The following is a 21,485-nucleotide window of genomic DNA, read 5'->3' on the forward strand; positions in this document are numbered from 1 at the left end:
TATGGGAAGATCTGGACAGCTTTAGAGCAATTCCTTCGTGTGAGTGTGGAAGATCAGGTTACTTGATTTTTTATTAGTGGATTGAATGAACAATATACTGGGGTTAGGTCACAAGTCATGCTTATGGATCCACTCCCAAATATCAACACTGTTTTCTGTCTTCTCACACAGCAAGAGAGACAATTTCAAAGCTTCAATTTTGTCTCAAAACCAAAATTGATAGCTCAGACAATCACTCAACCTGCCACACTCTTGAACACTACAGAGGCCTTTCAAGGCAGAGGGAGAGGGAGGGGCAGAGGAGGCAAAAATCCAGGCTTTAGAAGAGGACAGGGAGGTAGAGGCAAGATGCAATGCTCACATTGTGGCAAGATAGAACATGTTGTTGATACATGCTACAAAAAGCATGGATTGCCACCACATCTTAAGCAAAGATATAACACAGTATTCACCAACATAAGTGCAGCTGAATTTGACTCTGAGGGAAGCAATGAGAATCTCAGAAACCCTTACAGTGGACAGGATGGTGATGTAACAAGTCTTGATTTCACACCTAAACAAAAATAGCCTTATTAGCACTTCTCAGCAAGGAAGAGCAGAAACCAAGTCAAAGTGCTGATCCTCACAAAGAGCCTTTGCCAACACCTCATCTAGGTAAGTTGGTACACATTATGCATTTCACATCAAATATTCTCGCATTAAATGTTTCAAATAAGAAATTTGCATCATGGGTAACGGACACGGGGGCAACTGACCATGTCTCTTACTCACTCAATGACTTTCATAAATATCATGAGATAGCTCCAATCCTTGTAAAATTGCCTAATGGTGCATTAGCCATTAGCAAAATTGCTAGAACTATCATATTCACAAATTAACTTTACCATGTTGATGCATTATACATTCCCTCTTTTAATTTCAAGCTGATTTTTGTTTCTAAGGCCACATCACATTTACATTGTCATATGAATTTCGATGACCAAAAATGTAAGATATAGGATACCAACTCGGAGAAAGTGATTGGAGTAGCTAGAGCTTGTGGGGGACTTTTGATGAGCGGATAATTTATATGCTTTTTGGCATTGTTTTTAGGTAGTTTTTAGTAGAATCTAGCTACTCTTACGGATGTCTTTATTAGTTTTTATGCAAAATTCACATTTCTGAACTTTACTATGAGTTTGTGTGTTTTTCTGTGATTTCAGATATTTTCTGGCTGAAATTGAGGGACCTGAGCAAGAATCTGATTCAAGCTGAAAAAGGACTGCTGATGTTGTTGGATTCTGACCTCCTTGCACTCGAAATGAATTTTATAAAGCTATAGAACTTCAAATGGCACGCTCTCAATTGCGTTGGAAAGTGGACATCCAGGGTTTTCCAGCAATATATAATAGTCCATACTTTATTCGAGTTTAGATGATGCAAACTGGCGTTCAACGCCAGCTACATGCTGCATTCTGGAGTAAAATGGCAGAAACACGTCACAAACCAGAGTTAAACGCCAAAAACACGTTACAACTTGGCGTTTAACTCCAAGAGAAGCCTCTGCACGTATAAAGCTCAAGCTCAGCCCAAGCACACACCAAAGTGGGCCCCGAAAGTGGATTTCTGCACTAAGACTTATTTCTATAAACCCTAGTAACTAGTCTAGTATAAATAGGACTTTTTACTATTGTATTTTCGTCTTTGACCAGATCTTTGATCAGTTTTATGCTATCATAGACTTTTGGGGAGGCTGGCCATTCGGCCATGCCTAGACCTTGTTCTTATGTATTTTCAACGGTGGAGTTTCTACACACCATAGATTAAGGTGTGGAGCTCTGCTGTACCTCGAGTATTAATGCAATTACTATTGTTCTTCTATTCAATTCAAGCTTATTCTTGTTCTAAGATATCATTCGTACTTCAACCTGATGGATGTGATGATCCGTGACACTCATCATCATCCGTCCTTATGAACGTGTGCTTGACAACCACTTCCGTTCTATAAGCGAGAGCTAGAGTGTGTATCTCTTGGATTCCTTAATCAGAGTCTTCGTGGTATAAGCTAGAATCCATTGGCAGCATTCTTGAGAATCCAAAAAGTCCAAACCTTGTCTGTGGTGTTCCGAGTAGGATTCAGGGATTGAATGACTATGACAAGCTTCAAACTCGCGAGTGTTGGGCGTAGTGACAGACGCAAAAGGATCAATGGATCCTATTCCTACATGATCGAGAACCGACAGATGATTAGTCGTGCTGTGACAGAGCATTTGGACCATTTTCACTGAGAGGATGGGAGGTAGCCATTGACAACGGTGAAACCCAAACATACAACTTGCCATGGAAAGGAGTAAGAATGATTGGATGAAAGCAGCAGAAAAGCAGAGATTCAAAAAGGAACACAGTATCTTCATGCGCTTATCTGAAATTCCCACCAATGAATTACATAAGTATTTCTATCTTTATTTTATGCTTTATTTATCTTTATATTCGAAAACAATTATAACCATTAGAATCCACCTGACTGAGATTTACAAGATGATCATAGCTTGCTTCATACCAACAATCTCTGTGGGATCGACCCTTACTCACGTAAGGTATTACTTGGAAGACCCAGTGCACTTGTTGGTTAGTTGTGCGAAGTTGTGGCAAAGTGTGATTCACGTTTGAGAGCTCCAAGTCTTTGGCGCCATTGTTGATGATCACAATTTCGTGCACCAAGTTTTTGGCGCCGTTGCCGGGGATTGTTTGAGTTTGGACAACTGACGGTTCATCTTGTTGCTCAGATTAGGTAATTTTCTTTTCAAAAAGTTTTTAAAAATCTTTCAAAATTTTTTATTTGTTTTCGGTTTTCCAAAAATAAATTTTCGAAAAATCCAAAAAATTATAAAATCATAAAAATAAAAAATATTTTGTGTTTTTTTGTTTGAGTCTAGTGTCAATTTTTAAGTTTGGTGTCAATTGCATGTCTTTAAAAATTTGTGCATTTTTCGAAAATTCATGCATGTGTTCTTTATGATCTTCAAGTTGTTCTTGACAAGTCTTCTTGCTTGATCTTCATATTTTCTTGTTTTGTGTCTTTTGTTGTTTTTCATATGCATTTTTACATTCATAGTGTCTAAACATGAAAAATTTCTATGTTTGGGTCTTGCATGTGTTTCTTTTCTTGAAAATTTTTCAAAAATAAGTATTGATGTTCATCTTGATCTTCAAAGTGTTCTTGGTGTTCATCTTGACATTCATAGTGTTCTTGCATATTTTCTTTGTTTTGATCTTAATTTTTCATGTTGTGAGTCATTTTTATGTTTTTCTCTCTCATCATTAAAAATTCAAAAAAATAAAAAAATATCTTTTCCTTGTTTTACTCATAATTTTTGAAATCTTTGGGTTGACTTAGTCAAAAATTTTTAAAATAAGTTGTTTCTTGTTAGTCAAGTCAAGATTTCATTTTTAAAAATCTTATCTTATCAAATTCTTTTTCAAAAATCTTTTTTTTCATTTTTCTTTTGTATTTTTGAAAATTTTTTAAAATTGATTTTCAAAATCTTTTTCTTAATTTTATTTCATAATTTTCGAAAACTTTACTAACAATTAATGTAATTAATTCAAAAATTTGAAGTTTGTTACTTTCTTGTTAAGAAAGGTTCAATCTTTAAATTTTAGGATCATATATTGTAGTTTATTTTTAGTCAAGTAATCAATTTTAATTTTAAAAAATCAAATCCTTTTAATTTTCTTTTCAAATCTTTTTCAAAATATCTTTTCAATCATATCTTTTAATCATATCTTTTTCAAATTATATCTTTTTCAAAATCAGTTTCAAAAATCTTTTCTAACTTCTTATCTTTTCAAAATTGATTTTCAAATCTTTTTCAACTAACTAATTGACTTTTTGTTTGTTTCTTATCTTTTTCAAAATCACCTAACTACTTTTCTCTCGCTAATTTTTGAAAATTCCTTCCTCTTTTCCAAAATTCTTTTAATTAACTAATTTTTTCAAATTTTAATTTTAATTTTATTTCTTCTCTTAATTTTCGAAAATCACTAACCTTTTTTTCAAAAATAATTTTCAAAATTCTCTTCTCTCTCATCTCTTTCTATTTATTTATTTATTTACTAACACTTCTCTTCATATTGAAATTCAAATCCTCTCTTCCTCTCTGTGTTTGAATTTTTCTCTTCTCCTTCTTCTATTATTTTCTTCTTCTACTCACATAAAGAAATCTCTTTACTGTGGTAAAGAGGATCCCTATTATTATTTTCTGTTCCCTTCTTTTTCATATGAGCAGGAGCAAGGACAAGAACATTCTTGTTGAAGTAGATCCTGAACCTGAAAGGACTCTGAAGAAGAAACTAAGAGAAGCTAAAATACAACAATCCAGAGAAAACCTTACAGAAATTTTCGAAAAAGAAGAGGAGATGGCAGCCGAAAATAATAACAACAACAATAACGCAAGGAGGATGCTTGGTGATTATACTACACTTACTTCCAATTTTTATGGAAGAAGCATCTCAATCCCTGTCATTGGAGCAAACAATTTTGAGCTAAAGCCTCAACTAGTTGCTCTAATGCAACAGAACTACAAGTTCCATGGACTTCCATCGGAAGATTTCTATCAGTTTTTAACTGAGTTCTTGCAGATTTGTGATACTATTAAAACTAATGGAGTAGATCCTAAAGTCTACAGACTCATGCTTTTCCCCTTTGCTGTAAGAGACAGAGCTAGAACATGGTTGGACTCACAACCTAAAGATAGCCTGGACTCTTGGGATAAGCTGGTCACGGCCTTCTTGGCAAGTTCTTTCCTCCTCAAAAGCTGAGCAAGCTTAGAGTGGATATTCATACCTTCAAGCAAAAAGATGGTGAATCCCTCTATGAAGCTTAGGAAAGATACAAGCAGTTGACCAAAAAGTGTCCTTCTGACACGCTTTCAGAGTGGACCATTTTGGATATATTCTATGATGGTCTATCTGAGTTCTCTAAGATGTCACTGGACCATTCTGCAGGTGGATCCATTCACCTAAAGAAAATGCCTGTAGAAGCTTAAGAACTCATTGACATGGTTGCAAATAACCAATTCATGTACACCTCTGAGAGGAACCCTATGAGTAATGGGACGCCTCAGAAGAGGGGAGTTCTTGAAATTGATACTCTGAATGCCATATTGGCTCAGAACAAAATGTTGACTCAGCAAGTCAACATGATTTCTCAGAGTCTGAATGGATGGCAAAATGCATCTAACAGTACTAAAGAGCAAGTCAACATTGATTTCTCAGAGTCTGAATGGATGGCAAAATGCATCCAACAGTACTAAAGAGGCATCTTCTGAAGAAGAAGCTTATGATCCTGAGAACCCTGCAATGGCAGAGGTGAATTACATGGGTGAACCCTATGGAAACACCTATAATTTCTCATGGAGAAATCATCCAAATTTCTCATGGAAAGATCAACAAAAACCTCAACAAGGCTTTAATAATGGTGGAAGAAACAGGTTTAGCAATAGCAAGCCTTTTCCATCATCTTCTCAGCAACAGACAGAGAATTCAGAGCAGAGCCCCTCTAGCTTAGCAAACATAGTCTCTGATCTATCTAAGGCCACTTTAAGTTTTATGAGTGAAACAAGGTCCTCCATTAGAAATTTGGAGGCACAAGTGGGTCAGCTGAGTAAGAAAATCACTGAAACTCTTCCTAGTACTCTCCCAAGCAATACAGAAGAGAATCCAAAAAAAGAGTGCAAGGCCATTGATATAATCAATATGGCCGAATGCACAAAGGAGGAGAAGGACGTGAATCCCAGTGAGGAAGACCTCCTGGGACGTCCTCTGAACAAAAAGGAGTTCCAAACTGAGGAACCTAAGGAATCTGAGGCTCACCTAGAGACCATAGAGATTCCATTGAACCTCCTTTTTCCATTCATGAGCTCTGAGAATTATTCTTCCTCTGAAGAGGATGAAGATGTAACTGAAGAGCAAGTTGCTCAATATCTAGGAGCCATCATGAAACTAAATGCCAAGTTGTTTGGTAATGAGACTTGGGAAGATGAACCTCCCTTGCTCATTAGTGAACTAAATACATGGGTTCAGCAAACTTTACCTCAAAAGAAACAAGATCCTGGTAAATTCTTAATACCCTGTACCATAGGCACCATGACCTTTGAGAAGGTTCTATGTAACCTGGGGTCAAGTATAAATCTTATGCCACTCTCTGTAATGGAGAAATTGGGGATCTTTGAGGTACAAGCTGCAAGAATCTCATTAGAGATGGCAGACAAGTCAATAAAACAAGCTTATGGATTGGTAGAAGACGTGTTGGTAAAGGTTGAAGGCCTTTACATCCCTGCTGATTTCATAATCTTAGACCCTGGGAAGGATGAGAATGAATCCATCATTCTTGGAAGACCCTTCCTAGCCACAGAAAAAGCTGTGATTGATGTTGACAGAGGTGAACTAGTCCTTCAAATGAATGGGGACTACCTTGTGTTTAAAGCTCAAGGTTATCCTTCTGTAAACATGGGAAAGAGGCACGATAAGTTTCTCTCAATACAGAGTCAAACAAAGCCCCCACAATCAAACTCTAAGTTTGGTGTTGGGAGGCCACAACCAAACTCTAAGTTTGGTGTTTAACCCCCACATCCAAACTCTAAGTTTGGTGTTGGAAGGTCTCAACAATGCTCTGAACATATGTGAAGCTCTATGAGAGCTCACTGTCAAGCTATTGACATTAAAGAAGCACTTATTGGGAGGCAACCCAATTTTTATTTATCTATATTTATATTGTTCTTTTATGTTTTATTAGGTTTATGATCATGTGGAGTCACAAAACAATTGCAAAAATTAAAAACAGAATCAAAAATAGCAGAAGAAAAAACACACCCTAGAGGAAGAGCTTTCTGGCGTTTAAACGCCAGAAACAAGCTTCTGTCTGGCGTTTAACGCCAGAAACAAGCACCAAGTTGGCATTTAACGCCAGAAACAAGCATCAGGCTAGCGTTAAGTGCCAGAAACAGGCTACATCTGGGCATTTAATGCCAGAAACAAGCATCATTCTGGCGTTAAGCACCAGGATTGCATACAAAGGGCATTTTACACGCCTAAAAGGTGTAGGGATGAGAAATTCTTGACACCTCAGGATCTATGGACCCTACAGGATCCCTACCTACCCCACTTCTCTCTTCTTCACACAATCCAATAACACTATACCCTTCACCGATCACCTCAATCTCTCTTTCCCATTACCCCTTCACCAATCACATCCATCCACTCTTCCCCATAAATCCCACCTACAAATTCAAAATCTCTTTCCCACCCAAACCCACCCTAAATGACCGAACCCACACCCCTCTCCCTCCACTATATAAACCCCTCCATCCTTCTTCATTCTCACACAACACAACCCTCTCTTACCCCCCTTGGCCGAAACCCACATCTCTCTCCCTCTCCTCCATATCTTCTTCTTCTTCTTCTTCTATTCTTTCTTCTTTTACTCAAGGATGAGCAACATTCTAAGTTTGGTATGGTAAAAGCATAGCTTTTTTGTTTTTCCATAACCATTTATGGCACCTAAGACCGGAGAAACATCTAGAAAGGGGAAAGAGAAGACAAAAGCTTCCACCTCTGAGTCATGGAAGATGGAGAGATTCATCTCAAAGGTCCATTAAGACCACTTCTATGAAGTTGTGGCCAAGAAGAGGGTGATCCCTGAGGTCCCTTTCATGCTCAAGAAAAATGAGTATCTGGAGATCTGACATGAGATCCAAAGAAGAGGTTGGGAAGTTCTTACCAACCCCATTCAACAAGTCAGAATCTTAATGGTTCAAGAGTTCTTTGCCAATGCATGGATCACTAGGAACCATGATCAAAGCATGAACCGAAACCCAAAGAATTGGCTTACAATGGTTCGGGGGAAATACTTAGATTTCAGTCCAGAGAACGTAAGGTTGGCGTTCAACTTGCCTATGATGCAAGAAGACGCACGCCCCTACACTAGAAGGGTCAACTTTGATCAAAGGTTGGACCAAGTCCTCATGGATATATGTGTGGAAGGAGCTCAATGGAAAAGAGATTCAAAAGACAAGCCGGTTCAATTGAGAAGACTGGACCTTAAGCCTGTGGCTAGAGGATGGTTGGAGTTCATCCAACGCTCCATCATCCCCACTAGCAACCGATCCGAAGTAACTGTGGATCAGGACATCATGATCCATAGCATCATGATTGGAGAGGAAGTAGAAGTTCATGAAGTCATCCCTCTAGAACTCTACAAAGTAGCCGAAAAGCCCTCCACCTTGGCATGGCTAGCTTTTTCTCATCACATTTGCCATCTATGCAACTTAGCTGGAGTTGTCATAGAAGGAGATATCCTCATTGAAGAGGACAAGCCCATCACTAAGAAGAGGATGGAGCAAACAAGAGAGCCTATTCATGGATCTCAAGAGACGCATGAGGAAGCTCATCATCAAGAGATTCCTGAGATGCCTTAAGGGATACATTTTCCTCTACACAATTATTGGGAGCAACTAAGGATAGGAGCACCAAAATCACTAGGGATCAAGTAACAGAGGCAAGAAAGAGACATAGAGGAGCTCAAGAGCACCTCTGGTTCTTCAAGAGGAAGACGCTACCCTTACTAAGGTGGACTCATTCATTAATCTCCTTGCTCTTATTTTTCTGTTTTTCGATTTTTGAGCTTCATGTTTGCCTATGTTTGTGTCTTTATTACATGATCATTAGTATTTAGTAACTATGTCTTAAGGCTATGAATAATTCCATGAATCCTTCACCTTTCTTGAATGAAAAATGTTTTTAATACAAAAGAACAAAAAGTACATGAGTTTCGAATTCATCCTTGAAATTGGTTTAATTATATTAATGTGGTGACAATACTTTTCGTTTTCTGAATGAATGCTTAAACAGTGCATATTTTTTATCCTGTTGTTTATGAATGTTAAAATTGTTGGCTCTTGAAAGAATGATGAAAAAGAGAAATGTTATTGATGATCTGAAAAATCATAAAATTGATTCTTAAAGCAAGAAAAAGCAGTGAAAAAGAACAAAGCTTGCGAAGAAAAAAAAAGAGAAAGAAAGAAAAAGAAAAAGCAAGCAGAAAAAGCCAATAGCCCTTAAAACCAAAAGGCAAGGGTAAAAAGGATCCAAGGCTTTGAGCATCAATTGATAGGAGGGCCCAAAGAAATAAAATCCAGGCCTAAGCGGCTAAATCAAGCTGTCCCTAACCATGTGCTTGTGGCATGAAGGTCCAAGTGAAAAGCTTGAGACTGAGTGGTTAAAGTCATGATCTAAAGCAAAAAGAGTGTGCTTAAGAGCTCTGGACACCTCTAACTAGGGACTTTAGCAAAGCTGAGTCACAATCTGAAAAGGTTCACCCAGTCATGTGTCTGTGGCATTTATATATCCGGTGGTAATACTGGAAAACAAAGTGCTTAGGGCCACGGCCAAGACTTATAAAAGTAGCTGTGTTCAAGAATCAACATACTTAACTAGGAGAATCAATAACACTATCTGAACTCTGAGTTCCTATGGATTCCAATCATTCTAAACTTCAAAGGATAAAGTGAGATGCCAAAACTGTTCAGAAGCAAAAAGCTACAAGTCCCGTTCATCTAGTTAGAACTAATATTCATTGATATTTTGGGATTTATAGTATATTCTCTTCTTTTTATCCTATTTGATTTTTAGTTGCTTGGAGACAAGCAACAATTTAAGTTTGGTGTTGTGATGAGCGGATAATTTATACACTTTTGGCATTGTTTTTAGGTAGTTTTTAGTAGAATCTATCTACTTTTAGGGATGTTTTTATTATTTTTTATGCAAAATTCATATTTCTGGACTTTACTATGAGTTTGTGTGTTTTTTTGTGATTTCAGGTATTTTCTAACTGAAATTGAGGGACCTGAGCAAGAATCTGATTCAGGCTGAAAAAGGACTGCTGATGCTATTGGATTCTGACCTCCCTGCACTCGAAATGGATTTTTTGGAGCTACAAAACTTCGAATGGCACGCTCTTAATTGCGTTAGAAAGTAGACGTCCAGGGCTTTCCAGCAATATATAATAGTCTATACTTTATTCGAGTTTAGATGATGCAAACTGGCGTTCAACGCCAACTACATGCTGCATTCTGGAGTAAAACGCCAGAAACACGTCACAAACCAGAGTTAAAAGCCAAAAACACGTTACAACTTGGTGTTTAACTCCAAGAGAAGCCTCTGCACGTGTAAAGCTCAAGCTCAACCCAAGCACATACCAAAGTAGGCCCCGGAAGTGGATTTCTGCACTAAGACTTATTTCTGTAAATCCTAGTAACTAGTTTAGTATAAATAGGACTTTTTACTATTGTATTTTCGTCTTTGACCAGATCTTTGATCAGTTTTATGCTATCTTAGACTTTTGGGGAGGCTGGCCATTCGGCCATGCCTAGACCTTGTTCTTATGTATTTTCAACGGTAGAGTTTCTACACACCATAGATTAAGGTGTGGAGCTATGCTGTACCTCGAGTGTTAATGCAATTACTATTGTTTTTCTATTCAATTCAAGCTTATTCTTGTTCTAAGATATCACTCGTACTTCAACCTGATAGATGTGATGATCCGTGACACTCATCATCATCCGTCCTTACGAACGCGTGCCTGACAACCACTTCCGTTCTACAAGCGAGAGCTAGAGTGTGTATCTCTTGGATTCCTTAATCAGAGTCTTCGTGGTATAAGCTAGAATCCATTGGCAGCATTCTTGAGAATTTGGAAAGTCTAAACCTTGTCTGTGGTATTCCAAGTAGGATTCAGGGATTGAATGACTGTGACGAGCTTCAAACTCGCGAGTGTTGGGTGTAGTGATAGACGCAAAAGGATCAATGGATCCTATTCCGACATGATCAAGAACCGACAGATGATTAGCCGTGCTGTGATAGAGCATTTAGACCATTTTCACTGAGAGGATGGGAGGTAGCCATTGACAACGGTGAAACCCGAACATACAGCTTGCCATGGAAAGGAGTCAGAATGATTGGATGAAAGCAGTAGGAAAGCAGAGATTCAAAAAGGAACACAGTATCTTCATGCGCTTATCTGAAATTCCCACCAATGAATTACATAAGTATTTCTATCTTTATTTTATGCTTTATTTATCTTTATATTCGAAAACCATTATAACCATTAGAATCTGCCTGACTGAGATTTATAAGATGACCATAGCTTGCTTCATACCAACAATCTCTGTGGGATCGACCCTTACTCACATAAAGTATTACTTGGACGATCCAGTGCACTTGTTGGTTAGTTGTGCGAAGTTGTGACAAAGTGTGATTCACGTTTGAGAGCTCCAAGTCTTTGGCGCCATTGTTGATGATCACAATTTCGTGCACCAATTCGCGTCCCTTTTGGTGCCATAGGAATAAACAGAAAATCCTTAAGCGAAGCGTCAACACTAAACTTAAAGGTTTGCTTGCCCTCAAGCAAAGAAGTACTGAAAATAAAAACAAATAGTGAGAGGAAAGAAAAATATAAAGATAAAAGAACAAGAGAGAATTAGGATTGGGAGAGAGAGAAAGAAAAGTGAAAACTGCGCGGCAAACAAGTGTAGTTGTGCGGCGAAGGCGACGCGTACGCGTTCAGCACGTGTACGCGTGGGTTGCGGAAATTTTCTTAATGACGCGTTAGCGTCAGGCACGCGTCCGCGTGCCCTGGATTTTGCGCGATTCGCGCAAAGGCAACCGCGCGTACGCACAACTCTCTGTTCGCATGGCTTGGGAATCCAGATTTTCAATCGACGCCTGCGCGTTATGCACGCGCACGCGTGGATGGCCATTTGTGTAAATGCTACACACGCGTGAGTAAATTTGTGCCTCTAACACGCTTCCAGCCCCAAGGCAGCACAACTCTCTGTCCAAACACTCCTTTACGTCAGTTTTGCAGGTCACGCGTTCGTGTCAATGACGCGCACGCGTGGATAGCGATAATTGCAAACGACGCACACGCATTGGGTACGCGTACGCACGGTCATGTTTGTGCGCCAGGCATCATTCCTGCACCACTCCCGTGCAACTCTCTGTTTATTTTTATTTTTCACGCACACCCATCTGACGCGTATGCGTTAGCGACGCTTGTGCGTCGGGTGCTCTTCTTTTTTTTTTATCCAGTTCCTGTTCTAAAATAGCTGCATGATCAGAAAATTAGTAAGAACTCAATAAAAATCAAATAAGTAAGAAAACTACTACTACGAAAAACAACTAAGAATGAAAAGAAACGATCATACCATGGTGGGTTGTCTCCCACCAAGCACTTTTAGTTAAAGTCCTTAAGTTGGACATGTGGTGAGCTCCTTGTCATGGTGGCTTGTGCTTGTACTGATCTAAGAATCTCCACCAATGTTTGTAATTCCAATGGCTACCGGGATCCCAAACTAGGCGCATAACGCCTTTAAGCAAGTTGAAGCAAGTGACAAGGCCCCAAGAGTGTTGATTGTGGGAATGAATCCTAGGGTCCCAAACCTTGCTTTTATACCCGTCTCCTTGTGGATCACCATTGTTCCCACCGGGTGGCAAGCGATCTGAATTCTCACAGAGACATCCAAACAACCTTCTAAACCCATTCAATTGAGCTCTACACCAATCCTTGCACTTCAATTTGGAGCATGCAACCATATTGAACCTTGCTTGATAACTCTTGCCACTAACCATCTTCCTCTTACTCTTAATGCTACAAAGAGCTCTAAGTTGACCATTCGTCTCTAGTAGCCCATATTCAAGTGGGAAAGTAAAGGTTAAGGATAGAAATTTTACCCACTTGAATGTTGTATTGGATGATGATGGCTTTGGAAGGGATCTTGCAAGCTCCACTCCCTTGTGTTCTTCGTTGAATTCTTCTACCTCTTTGCAAGCTTCCTCAATTTTAACCTCTTCCTCTTGGTAGTTGTCTTCTAATCCAATATCTTCTTCATTGCTTACCAAAGGCATGGGAGGTTGTGCATCTTCCTCCATTGTGGGTGCATCTTCCTCCTTTGCTTTTGCATCTTCCTTTTCTTCCATGTGTGAGGATGGAAAGTTCTCTAGTTCACTGGAGCATAAACTCCTTTGATTGATTTCTTCACTTTCTTCCATAGGATCTTGCATTATATCTCTTGGGAAGGAATTTTCTTGCTCCTCTTCCTGTGACTTGATAATTGATTGTACATGTTTCTCTACATTTTTGACACTCGTCTTTATATCATGTAAGAATTCTTTCATGAGAAGCTCAAGATCTGATGGTATTTGAGATGAATAAGGAGATGATGGCTCTTGATATAAATAAGAAGGAGATGATGGTTCTTGATAAGTATAAAAAGAGGATGGCTCTTGGTATGAATAGGGAGATGGTGGCTCTTGATATGGGTAGAAAGATGATGGTTCTTGATAGTTGGAACATGGAGCACTGAAGTTTCTTTGGTTTTGACTTTGCCAACCAAAATTTCGGTAGTTTCCCTATCCACAATAATATGAATCACTACTCGGATGTGAGTAGTAACCCATGTGATCTCTCTTCATTATTTTTCCTCAACAAGAAACACTAAAAAGAATTAAACGCACCATGTGGTAAACAGGAAAGCAAAGAAGATAGAACAGAATTTTTTTTAAAAGGAATAAAAAAATAATAAAAAAATTCGAAAATAAATGAAAAGAAGTGAACTATAAATTCAAAAATTAAACAAAGAAAGATACTAGGATTTTAAAAAAATATTTTTTAGAGAAAAATTACTACGGGAACACCAAACTTAATTTTGAAAATTAAGAAAAAAATTTAAATAAAATAAATCAATATATATATATATATTGAAAATTTAAGGAAATAAGTTAAATGAAATTAAAGTAAAAACGCCTAATCTAAGAAATCAAACAACCAGTAGTTGTCAATCACAGTCAATCCCTGGCAACGGTGCCAAAAACTTGGTGCACCAGGTCATACCAAGTAATACTTTATGTGAGTAATGGTCGATCCCATGAGAATTGATGGACTAAGCAACAATGGTTAAGTCATTGGCTTAGTTAGACAAACAGAAAAGAGTGTTTGAATGTTCAAAGAGCATTAAACAGTAAATTAAGAATTTCAGAAAGCAAGCAGCAATGAGTTGGGAATAAAATATAGAGAAAATAGTTAAGGCTTCGGAGTTATCTATTTTTCCGGATTGATTTTTCTTACTAACTATTTTAATCATGCAAGATTTAATTCATGGCAAACTATATGTGACTAGACCCTAATTCCTTAGACCTTCCTAGAGCATCAAAATGAGCCAAATTTGTCATCAACCATCAAAATCCTCCATAATTTGTTGCAGATTTGCGTCATTGATTTCATCACCTTCATTTCCACTACTTGGACCAGAAAAAGCAAGTGGTGCATCATAAAATGTACTAGTACTACCACCACCACCACCTTGATCTAAATCAGCATCAATCTCATCTAAGAAAATATAACACATTATCAATAACTCAAAGATAAAAGCTATTGTAATTTATTGTCTGATCAATAAACTATAATACTCACGAAGCAAGTCTTCAATATTACTTGGAAGATCAGGCTCTTTTTCAACAACCTCTTCCGTCACCCAAAAATCAACCTTATCAATAGTTTCAATATCGATTGGATCATATTGCGACTTTTGCTTTCTTTTTTTTCTTTCATTCCTAACAAATTAAATACAATATATGATAAGCCTAGTATATTAGCTATACAAAATCTAATGATATGAAATGAAAGGATGAAATATAAATTACCTGGATTTAAGACGCAAATTATATGTAACATACACAATATCACTTAGCCTATCATGCTCCAATCTATTCCTTCTTGTTGTATGAATTTGATCAAAAAGACTCCAATTCCTTTCACACCCTGAAGAAGCAGATGCTTGGCTAAGAATGCGAACTGCAATTTTTTGTAAACATGGAGCAGAACTACCAAACAACCTCCACCATTCATCTACAAATTACAATCCCATATCTCAAGTATTAGTTATCAAATTAAGGAAACCAAAACATAAAATAAGTAAATAACTAAAGCTTATTATCAAACAGATATTATTACCAGGTTGAAGTTTTTTTGCAGCTGGAACAGCTTCAGGCCTATCAAAGCTTTCCTTTCGATCTCTATATAAGTGTATTTCTTTCATTGCCTCAACTGAATCTAAATTATTAACCTTGCAATGCAATGTAACAAGATCAAGTAAAGCTCGCATGACATCAGGTGATTCTCTATAATTTTTAGAAAAAAAGCACTCAGGATTCAAGAAATAGGCTGCTGCGTGAAGATTTTTTTTCAAATGTTTGTCCCATCTTGAGTTGATAATCTCTGTGTAAGGTTGATATGCACTCTTCCTATGCTTGAACATTTCTTTGATTCCATTTTCTGACCTCAGCATACCTTCATAAACAATTCCCAATGATGGTTTATCATCGGCAGCTACAAACCTCAGCAATTTAATCAACGGACTCACAATTTGGCATACAGTAAAACAATCATCCCAAAATTTATTGTCTAGGATAATTGCACTCACAGCTCTACCATTAGCACTCCTTCCTAATTTGTGTCCGGTAAAATGTGTATCAACAACCAATTGTTGTAATTTCGATTTGCGCTCAAAGATACTCATCAATGTGAGGAAGACAGTGGCAAAACGAGTTGGACCTGGACGAACAATCTCCTTCCAATTATCTTTTTGTCTTAGCCAGGACAAGAACACCGTATGATTATATACAAACACAGTAATCTTCGAAGCATGTGTTGCAAGGCTAGAAATATGTGGCATGCTGCTTATATCTTTTAGAATAAGATTCAAGCAATGAGCAGCACAAGGTGACCAGTGAATATTTTCAAATTTCTTACTAATAAGCCTACCAGCAGCAACATAATTCGCAGCATTATCGGTTACTACATGAACAACATTATCAAATCCAATCCATTCAATCACCTCTGAAAACAAGTCACACAAGCTAGAAGCATTTTTAACCATACTTGAGGCATCAACAGATTTCACAAAGCACAACCCTTTCGAACAATAAACCAAAAAATTAATCAACGTTCTTTGCCTTTGATTTGTCCAACCATCAGCCATGAGAGTATATCCAGTTTCTTTCCAAGCAGACCTATAGCTATCAACAACCATTTGACACTCCCTTTTGAGATCGGCTAATAAGTTAACCCTTAAAGAGTCATAAGAAGGACCTATATAACCAGGCCCATAGCCAGCTACACCATCCAAAATATCTTGAAAAAAAGGTGACATAACCGCATTGAAAGGAATCCTACAATCCAAAAGCCATCTAGCCACTCACTTATCAACTTCATAAAGCGCCTCTTTGTTATGAAACACGCTTTTCAGACTTCGTTGACTGCCCGGAGTTGTTCTTGGTGCAAACATAGGAGGAATAATGGTTTTTGCTTTCTTTTTTGGATCGCCTCCAACAACCTCCTTAGTTGGTAACTGACTCGGAGTTTGTTGTTCCTCTTGCGCTATTGCTTCATCAATTGCATCCTCACACTCATCGGTACCCTCTTCATTGAAACTTACTTTCCTTTTACTAGTTTTACTTTTCTGAATCTCTTTCAATAAACCTTCCATTTGTTTTTCTACATCATACGGGACCTTAGAACACTTCTTAATGTCTCTACCTATCTTCGCCAAATGCTTTTTCATTCTATTAATTCCCCCGCCCCCAAAAGTACTCAGACAAAATAAGCATTGGTAATGCGGTTTTCTATTTATATTCTGTAAAGCAACGTATCTCTAAGCAGGATCAGTTTTCCCCCTAACACTACAAGTTTGTGATTGATTTTCGTTACTCGCGGGAGGAAGAGAACGTTCATTCGAAGTAGAATTATTTTCAGCATTATTATTCCTAGGTAGGTCTTGGTTGATACTTTCTTCCATACCTAAATATTACCAGCAATCCAACCCAATAATCTCAACTCTCAAGTTCACAATAAATGAACAAACAATATCCAAATTCCAAAATCAGAGTATACAAACAAGTACAACATCTCAGGTTCAATAAAATTCTTTGTTCACAAAATTAGAATTCACACAATCATGTCACAAAATCAGTTCATATTTCATCACAAAATCAGTTCATAACAGTTTCAGAGAGTAGAGACTCAGAGTTCAGTTCATCAGAGCACAGTTCATCAGAATCAATGAAATCACAAATCAATTTATAACAGTTTCAGACAGTAGAGACTCAGAGTTCAGTTCATCAGAGTTCAATTCATCAGAATCAATGAAATCACAAAATCAGTTCATAACAGTTTCAGAGAGTAGAGACACAGAGTTCAGTTCATCAGAGCACAGTTTCATCAGAATCAATGAAATCACAAAATCAGTTCATAACAGTTTCAGAGAGTAAAGACTCAGAGTTCAGTTCATCAGAATCAATGAAATCACAAAATCAGTTCATAACAGTTTCAGAGAGTAGAGACTCAGAGTTCAGTTCATCAGAGCACAGTTTCATCAGAATCGGATTGCATCACAAAATCATGTTCATAACTAAATTAAAAATTACCTGGAAATGAGAAAATCTGTTGCTTTGTCTCAGAGCTCAAAGGACAACGCTTCAACGCTTCAACGCTTCTCTATTGCTTTCTCAGAGGCAGAGCTCGACGGAGGTGACATGCGAAGTGGCTGAGGGCGTGACAGAGCTGAGCGCGCGATGGAGCTGACGGCGGGAAGGTGCTGACTGCGCGAGGTATCGGAAAGCGCGATGGACCCAACGGCGCCAGGGAGCTGACGGCGCGTCGCTGGTGACGGCGTGACCGTGCTGAAGGCGCGACGGAGGTGAGTGCGTTGAAGTGAGTGCGACGGCGGTGAGTGCGTTGAGGGCCTCTTGGAGTCGTGGCTGACTGGGTGGTGTTCTGTTCTGTGGGAGGCTGGAGTTGAGAACTGAGAAGCTGGAGGAACGAGGAAGTGGAGGCTACGAAGGAGAAAAGGAAATTAGGGTTCCCTCAGCACAAAACGGTGGCGTTTTGCTGCAACGTTAAAAAACCGTCCGGGTCCCGGTTCGGTTCGACCAACCGGTAACCGACCGGTTCGTCGGTTCAAGTCCGGTTTTTCAAAATCTGCGGTTTTTCTTATTATCCGAACCATTACAGCGACTGGTTCACGGTTCGACCGGCCGGTTCGAACCGATTTTAAGAACATTGATTATATGTCATGTATCCCATTAAATACAAACAATTAGAAATTCAGGATAATATGTTTTCAAGCTGTTGTTCAAGTAAAGAGCTTTTCTAAGTTTTACAAGAACTCAATTAGAACATGGGTCATACTTCCGTTCCACCCAAATTCATAAAATAAAGAACGAAAATAATTATTGAAATATAAATCAAAACATGGATTAAATTAGAAAGATCAAACGAATCAATCCATACAAATAGATAGAACTTCTAACCTTAACAATGAAGGATTAGTTGCTCATGGTTCAGAGAAGAAAATAAGGATTCTGGTAAAATGTACAGAGTTCCAATCTGATAACATCTGAATTCCTATTTATAACTAATCCTAATAAATTTAAAATCTAATTATCTAAAATTAAAAATAGTATCTTTTCCTCAAAATAAGATTTGAATTTAAATTCGAATTAATTAACAAGTCTTCAACTGATGGGTGGGGACCACTTGTTTTGTCCATTCTGCAGCTTCTAATATGTGTTTTCTGGGCTGAAAACTGGGTCAAAAGAGCCCAGAAATCGCCCCCAGCGTTTTTCTGCGTTTTCTGCACGTGACGCATGTTACGCGTACGCGTCAATCACGCACACGCGTCGCCATGGATACCTCCAAATCACGCGCACGCGTCAGGCACGCGTGCGCGTCACTCCTCGCAGCCATCTCCTTTTATTCTTGTGCTGCAGAAACTCCATCAAATTTTACCGAATGCTACCTAAAATAAATAAAATTGCAAAAGACTCAAAGTAGCATCCATATTGGCTAAAAGATAATTAATTCTTTATTAAACTCAACAAATTAGATGCAATTCACTAGAAAAAGATAGGAAAGATGCTCACGCATCAACTCCCAATTTGAGAGAGGGTGTTACTTGATAGAAAATCTTGTGCAAACTCATATACATACAATACAGCAACACACAGCAGAATATAAGTTAAGTAAATTAGTTACTAAGTTTGTTATTATTATTGCCAGCTGGAAGTGGTTAGCTAGAATTAAACTAGCACTATATAAACTTGTTGCTGTACCAATAGTAACTTGAGTTCTTTCATTGTAGATTGAGTTGATGCCGATTTCATTTCTTCTCTCAATTTCCTTCATGAACTCTCTCTCTCTCTCTCACAGCTTCCCTCACCCTTTAACAATAATTATAACAATTAATTAGATTAAATAATTAAATTTTTATTTAATTAATGATTTATATTAATTATTTATGTCATAATTAATATTGAAAGAAGACTTGATTGAACACATGACAATTTCACAATGTTTGTCGTCAACTATAGAGCTTAATTATGTTTTTCTTTATATTAAGTAATTTTACAAATTAGTGTAATCCCGAATTATATATTGTGTATTATTGTTATATATGAATTTATTTAATACTAATATCTTTTAATAGTGAATTATTTTTAAATTTATAGATTTAAATAATATTATTGAAAAAAATTAATTATATTAATTTTAAGTATTTTAATTAATTAATTAAGTGGGACCACAACAGGGACTAAAGTTAGTTCTTCTTAATGAAGAAGAGAGAGATGTTTTGAATTCCTATTTACTGTTTATGACGCAAAAACTGATGTGGAGTTACTTTTTATGACAGGTGAGTCATAAATAAAAATTAGAATGAGTTTTCTACTGAAAATGGTCCTAATTATGATTACAATTGAGATAATTCTCGGTATCCAATTAAACATTCAGTTTCTTAGTTGCCACAAACTTTTTTATTTTTCTTAACTGAAAACTTTAAATGACTAAAAATTGTTCAGTTATCAATATTTTTATGAATTTTATTTTGAGAAATAATATTAGGTGACTACTATTATTTTTCTTTGTTTGACCAATATTATTAAGAATTTAATTTTAATGCCAATTCTCTGATGATGACATGGCTATGGTGGCGATGCGAATTTACGAGTGCGACACGTGACTCTAGTATGCATGTGATTCCTGATAGGGAACAAAAAGTTAAGCATTTTTATTTGTAATTGTTTTATCGATTTTTAGCAAATCGATAATAGTTCGATTCTAATAGTTTAAGAGTGAAATCGACTCCTCTTTTATAGGTACCATTTTTTATAAGTGCATCAAAGCATTTTCGATTAGATGTATATTGAAATGAAAGATAAATCGAAATTTGTTAAAGAATAAAAAAATAAAGTTTTTGAAAAATAAATTAACTGAAATTGGAAGAGATTGTGTTGAAATTTAAAGAAAGTAGTAAGGTGCCTTCAACTAGGTCAAAGAATTTTGATTTGGAACTTAAAAGTGCTTGAAATATAAATTGGACGTGAAAATTAAAGAATGCTTGAAAGATAAATTAGCTTGAAAGATAAACTTGCTTGGAAGGTATATTTGCTTGAAAGATAAAGTTTACAGAAAAATTAAATGGAAAATAAAGACAAGTGGAAGAAAAACTACAGATAATTGACTCGAGACAAACTCAGAAAGTCGTTGGGATGTGAGAGTGCGTGAATAATTTCTGAAGCAAAGTCCCAACCTTTATTCCCTAAAACTTTCTAATATTTATAACCTACTTCTATAACTGATTATTAATTACACAATATTGTCTTGCGTACGTATTTCCTGGTAACCGTTCCACTCTTTTGCTAGTGAAACATTACCCATCAATTCCTCACGTGGTGAAAGCCTTCAACTTCTCCACTTATGTAACCGTTCGATCCCTTATTCGAGCAACTATTTGATTTCTTATTCGAATACCTGTTCGACAAGGCTGTTCGATTTAAGAAGGAATCTAAAATCGAGTTCATGATGAGCAACTCCCAACTTATACCTGCACGTGCACCTTTTTCGTTTTGTCCTAATCGAAAATATTTTTCGATTAACACTAATTAACGTTAAAAAAGCATATTTTAATTCAAGGATATTCAAGCAGGGTGTGTTTGTGGAACACGTTGAAGAGGATAAAAGTGCATTTAGGTGCTTTGAACGTTGTTATTTGATGTTTGACAATTTTTTTCTCTAAACGCCAACTTGATTTTGCATCTCAAAAACTCGTTCACTAGAAGCAAAAAATTATAGCTTATTCGTTTACTCAATGTATATTTAGGTTTGTTGTTAGTTATTATTGATTTTTTTCATAATTTTTTTAAATAAAAAATACTGAGAGTATTCAAACAATTATTCTAATTTTTGTGCACTATTTACTATTTTAATTTTTTATAATATGTATTATTGCTCCTATTAAAAATGATAAATTAAATAAAAAATTAAGTATAAATAATAGTAAAAAATTAGAACCTAAAATAATAATAAAAATAAAATTATTAAAAATACTTAAAAAGAA

At 36.9% G+C, this 21,485-nt stretch overlaps 1 protein-coding gene and 1 non-coding gene across 2 annotated transcripts; both read right to left on the reverse strand.

Moving 5' to 3' along the window:
* Positions 1-4,802: 4,802 nt before the first annotated feature.
* LOC127747830 (small nucleolar RNA R71) lies at positions 4,803-4,910 on the reverse strand. The gene has a single exon (XR_008009777.1). It is a non-coding gene; the product is annotated as a small nucleolar RNA R71 (small nucleolar RNA).
* Positions 4,911-14,264: 9,354 nt separating this feature from the next.
* On the reverse strand, positions 14,265-16,244 carry LOC110281014 (uncharacterized). The gene is made up of 4 exons (XM_052261656.1): positions 15,047-16,244; positions 14,737-14,941; positions 14,507-14,646; positions 14,265-14,422 (listed from the first exon to the last, which is right to left on the reverse strand). The coding sequence occupies exons 1-4, from the start codon at positions 16,242-16,244 to the stop codon at positions 14,265-14,267; spliced, it is 1,701 nt and encodes a 566-aa protein (XP_052117616.1).
* Positions 16,245-21,485: the final 5,241 nt, after the last annotated feature.

The sequence above is a fragment of the Arachis duranensis genome, chromosome 5 (genome assembly GCF_000817695.3).
Source record: "Arachis duranensis cultivar V14167 chromosome 5, aradu.V14167.gnm2.J7QH, whole genome shotgun sequence".
NCBI lineage: Eukaryota > Viridiplantae > Streptophyta > Magnoliopsida > Fabales > Fabaceae > Arachis > Arachis duranensis.

Excerpts from the sequence above, each read along its gene's own strand:
- LOC110281014 (XM_052261656.1), bottom strand. The coding sequence starts at position 16,244 with ATGTCACCTTTTTTTCAAGATATTTTGGATGGTGTAGCTGGCTATGGG. Across the intron at positions 14,647-14,736 it reads AATTTGCGTCTTAAATCCAG|GAATGAAAGAAAAAAAAGAA; the intron begins GTAATTTATATT and ends TTAATTTGTTAG. Across the intron at positions 14,423-14,506 it reads TAATATTGAAGACTTGCTTC|ATGAGATTGATGCTGATTTA; the intron begins GTGAGTATTATA and ends ATATTTTCTTAG.